This window comes from Oncorhynchus mykiss, unplaced genomic scaffold (assembly GCF_013265735.2).
Source record: "Oncorhynchus mykiss isolate Arlee unplaced genomic scaffold, USDA_OmykA_1.1 un_scaffold_196, whole genome shotgun sequence".
Classification (NCBI taxonomy): Eukaryota; Metazoa; Chordata; class Actinopteri; order Salmoniformes; family Salmonidae; genus Oncorhynchus; species Oncorhynchus mykiss.
Genome location: NW_023493679.1, coordinates 277,633 through 282,500, shown reverse-complemented (window position 1 = coordinate 282,500; position 4,868 = coordinate 277,633). Strand labels below are relative to the sequence as shown.

The following is a 4,868-nucleotide window of genomic DNA, read 5'->3' as shown; positions in this document are numbered from 1 at the left end:
AGGGGGACCAGCCTGATAGGAGCAGACTACCAGAGGTGAGGATACTAGGGGAACAGCCTGATGGGAGCAGACTACCAGAGGTGAGGATACTAGGGGGACCAGCCTGATGGGAGCAGACTACCAGAGTTGAGGATACTAGGGGGACCAGCCTGATAGGAGCAGACTACCAGAGGTGAGGATACTAGGGGGACCAGCCTGATAGGAGCAGACTACCAGAGGTGAGGATACTAGGGGGACCAGCCTGATGGGAGCAGACTACCAGAGGTGAGGATACTAGGGGGACCAGCCTGATAGGAGCAGACTACCAGAGGTGAGGATACTAGGGGGACCAGCCTGATGGGAGCAGACTACCAAGAGGTGAGGATACTAGGGGGACCAGCCTGATAGGAGCAGACTACCAGAGGTGAGGATACTAGGGGGACCAGCCTGATAGGAGCAGACTACCAGAGGTGAGAATACTAGGGGGACCAGCCTGATGGGAGCAGACTACCAAGAGGTGAGGATACTAGGGGGACCAGCCTGATGGGAGCAGACTACCAGAGGTGAGGATACTAGGGGGACCAGCCTGATAGGAGCAGACTACCAGAGGTGAGGATACTAGGGGACCAGCCTGATGGGAGCAGACTACCAGAGGTGAGGATACTAGGGGGACCAGCCTGATAGGAGCAGACTACCAGAGGTGAGGATACTAGGGGGACCAGCCTGATAGGAGCAGACTACCAGAGGTGAGGATACTAGGGGTACCAGCCTGATAGGAGCAGACTACCAGAGGTGAGGATACTAGGGGGACCAGCCTGATAGGAGCAGACTACCAGAGGTGAGGATACTAGGGGTACCAGCCTGATAGGAGCAGACTACCCGAGGTGAGGATACTAGGGGTACCAGCCTGATAGGAGCAGACTACCAGAGGTGAGGATACTAGGGGGACCAGCCTGATGGGAGCAGACTACCAGAGGTGAGGATACTAGGGGGACCAGCCTGATAGGAGCAGACTACCAGAGGTGAGGATACTAGGGGGACCAGCCTGATGGAAGCAGACTACCAGAGGTGAGGATACTAGGGGGACCAGCCTGATAGGAGCAGACTACCAGAGGTGAGGATACTAGGGGGACCAGCCTGATGGGAGCAGACTACCAGAGGTGAGGATAGTAGGGGGACCAGCCTGATAGGAGCAGACTACCAGAGGTGAGGATACTAGGGGACCAGCCTGATAGGAGCAGACTACCAGAGGTGAGGATACTAGGGGACCAGCCTGATGGGAGCAGACTACCAGAGGTGAGGATACTAGGGGGACCAGCCTGATGGGAGCAGACTACCAGAGGTGAGGATACTAGGGGGACCAGCCTGATAGGAGCAGACTACCAGAGGTGAGGATACTAGGGGGACCAGCCTGATAGGAGCAGACTACCAGAGGTGAGGATACTAGGGGGACCAGCCTGATGGGAGCAGACTACCAGAGGTGAGGATACTAGGGGGACCAGCCTGATAGGAGCAGACTACCAGAGGTGAGGATACTAGGGGGACCAGCCTGATGGGATCAGACTACCAGAGGTGAGGATACTAGGGGTACCAGCCTGATGGGAGCAGACTACCAGAGGTGAGGATACTAGGGGGACCAGCCTGATAGGAGCAGACTACCAGAGGTGAGGATACTAGGGGGACCAGCCTGATGGGAAAGACTACCAAGAGGTGAGGATACTAGGGGGACCAGCCTGATGGGAGCAGACTACCAGAGGTGAGGATACTAGGGGGACCAGCCTGATAGGAGCAGACTACCAGAGGTGAGGATACTAGGGGACCAGCCTGATGGGAGCAGACTACCAGAGGTGAGGATACTAGGGGGACCAGCCTGATGGGAGCAGACTACCAGAGGTGAGGATACTAGAGGACCAGCCTGATGGGAGCAGACTACCAGAGGTGAGGATACTAGGGGGACCAGCCTGATGGGAGCAGACTACCAGAGGTGAGGATACTAGGGGGACCAGCCTGATAGGAGCAGACTACCAGAGGTGAGGATACTAGGGGGACCAGCCTGATGGGAGCAGACTACCAAGAGGTGAGGATACTAGGGGGACCAGCCTGATGGGAGCAGACTACCAGAGGTGAGGATACTAGGGGGACCAGCCTGATAGGAGCAGACTACCAGAGGTGAGGATACTAGGGGACCAGCCTGATGGGAGCAGACTACCAGAGGTGAGGATACTAGGGGGACCAGCCTGATGGGAGCAGACTACCAGAGGTGAGGATACTAGGGGGACCAGCCTGATAGGAGCAGACTACCAGAGGTGAGGATACTAGGGGGACCAGCCTGATAGGAGCAGACTACCAGAGGTGAGGATACTAGGGGGACCAGCCTGATGGGAGCAGACTACCAGAGGTGAGGATACTAGGGGGACCAGCCTGATAGGAGCAGACTACCAGAGGTGAGGATACTAGGGGGACCAGCCTGATAGGAGCCAGGGTACCAGCCTGATGGGAGCAGACTACCAGAGGTGAGGATACTAGGGGTACCAGCCTGATAGGAGCAGACTACCAGAGGTGAGGATACTAGGGGGACCAGCCTGATGGGAGCAGACTACCAGAGGTGAGGATACTAGGGGTACCAGCCTGATAGGAGCAGACTACCAGAGGTGAGGATACTAGGGGGACTAGCCTGATAGGAGCAGACTACCATAGGTGACGATACTAGGGGGACCAGCCTGATGGGAGCAGACTACCATAGGTGAGGATACTAGGGGGACTAGCCTGATAGGAGCAGACTACCATAGGTGACGATACTAGGGGGATCAGCCTGATAGGAGCAGACTACCATAGGTGAGGATACTAGGGGGATCAGCCTGATGGGAGCAGACTACCAGAGGTGAGGATACTAGGGGGACCAGCCTGATGGGAGCAGACTACCAGAGGTGAGGATACTAGGGGTTTCAGCCTGATGGGAGCAGACTACCAGAGGTGAGGATACTAGCGGGACCAGCCTGATAGGAGCAGACTACCAGATGTTAGGATACTAGGGGGACCAGCCTGATAGGAGCAGACTACCAGATGTTAGGATACTAGGGGGACCAGCCTGATAGGAGCAGACTACCAGAGGTGGTGATCACTATGTAATACAACTCTACCTCTCTCCTTCCACCTTTCCTGTCTCTCTTTCCTCCGCTCCTCCCCCTTCTCCAGTGCTGTGGATCTGATTCGTCTAGGCGGAGGACGTCTGCGTTTCCTGGTGGCCAAGTCAGACCTGGAGGTCTCCGAGAAGATCAGCGCTTCGTCCTGCTGACTGGAGGGAACGGCGGGAACCTCCACGGGAACCGCTGCCCCCACAGCTTCACCAGGAGAGACGAGGAAGAGAGGAGATGGATTCCAGGAAGATGGACAGATCCTGGAACGAGGAGATGGATTCCAGGAAGATGGACAGATCCTGGAACGAGGAGATACTCTCCTGGGAGAGAGACGGAGCTTTCCTTCAGTCCCTAGTATCACATGCACAGACACACACACATCGGCCTCCTCCTCAGAACTCAGACGGTGATGGTTGGAGGAAAAAAACAAACTGAAAACCCACAAATGAATCGATCAAAAGCACCAAAACACTCTGGGAAGACTTTCGCGACACGAGGAGTCAACAGACACCTTAAAAAAACAGAGACATTCTAACGTTCTTTACTGCGCTGTTACCACGGTAACACACGCCCTGCCTGGATTGGCGGAGGTACCGAGTCAACACCCCCCCCACACACACAACCCCCCTGACTCCCATTGTCTCTGAGTATGACTGCCAAGGCATTCCGACCAATCGCCTGCGAATAGTCAGTGATTTGAAGCTAAGTCTAACCAATCAGCGTTAAACCCCTTCCAGCCGGGGTTATTTTAAAGCACAGTGGAGTTAGTTAGGGGTCCGATGCTCCTCCCCTGAAATCAACAATACAATGCATTCAATCAAACATGTTGTGGGGAATAGACTCAGGAGTTAGTTAGGGGTCCGATGCTCCTCCCCTGAAGTCAACAATACAATGCATTCAATCAAACATGTTGTGGGGAATAGACTCAGGAGTTAGTTAGGGGTCCGATGCTCCTCCCCTGAAGTCAACAATACAATGCATTCAATCAAACATGTTGTGGGGAATAGACTCAGAAGCAGGTTCATGTGTGTGTGAACACGTCTTTACTCATATTATAACCAAGAGATTGTATCTTTCTGATCTGTTCTTAAACCTGGGGCCACCGTTAAAGAATCTGCTGACCGAACCATTGAGATTCAATGGGGAAATTGTCCCAAAATTATGATGTTGGCCTCTCATTGACTGTATATACATGGTATGTACTAACTGCTTGGTTATATGTACATATCAATGTGCCCTTCCACACTCTGTGTGGAGGACTGTTGGAGTGACATGCTCTATTGAAGAATGTTCTGGTGTTCTATTGAAGAATGTTCTGGTGTTCTATTGAAGAATGTTCTGATGTTCTATTGAAGAATATTGTGACGTTCTATTGTTCTGAAAGAATGTCATCATGAACCCTGTTTATAGCTGATGCTAACCTGTGTCCTGGTCTCGTCAACATTTCTAGACCATTAGAAGATTAGTGATCAGCACTTTCTGACCGCTTCCACAGGTTGTTCTGAGGGCAGCTCCGACCTCTAGGGAACTGGCAGAACAAAGCCATTGGTTGGATGAAAATTCAGTGACATGTCAGTGGGCGGGGTTTACAGGCGAGAGTCAACTACGGAAAGGCCTTGGGTGGTAGGTTGCCACAAGTTCTCATTTACAACTGTGACCTGGCCAAGATAAAGCAAAGCAGTGCAACACAAACAACAACAACACAGTTACACATGGAGTAAACAAACGTGCAGTCAATAACACAATAGAAAA

At 53.1% G+C, this 4,868-nt stretch overlaps 1 protein-coding gene across 1 annotated transcript in view; it reads left to right on the top strand.

Annotated features, from left to right (window-relative positions):
* LOC118947746 (ras-associating and dilute domain-containing protein-like) overlaps positions 1-4,868 on the top strand; it is a 57,568-nt gene extending 52,700 nt beyond the window's left edge. Inside the window, exon 5 of the mRNA XM_036972879.1 lies at positions 3,175-4,868. Coding sequence (XP_036828774.1) covers positions 3,175-3,274 — 100 coding nt within the window. The 3' untranslated portion in view covers positions 3,275-4,868. The remainder of the gene's footprint in view (positions 1-3,174) is intronic.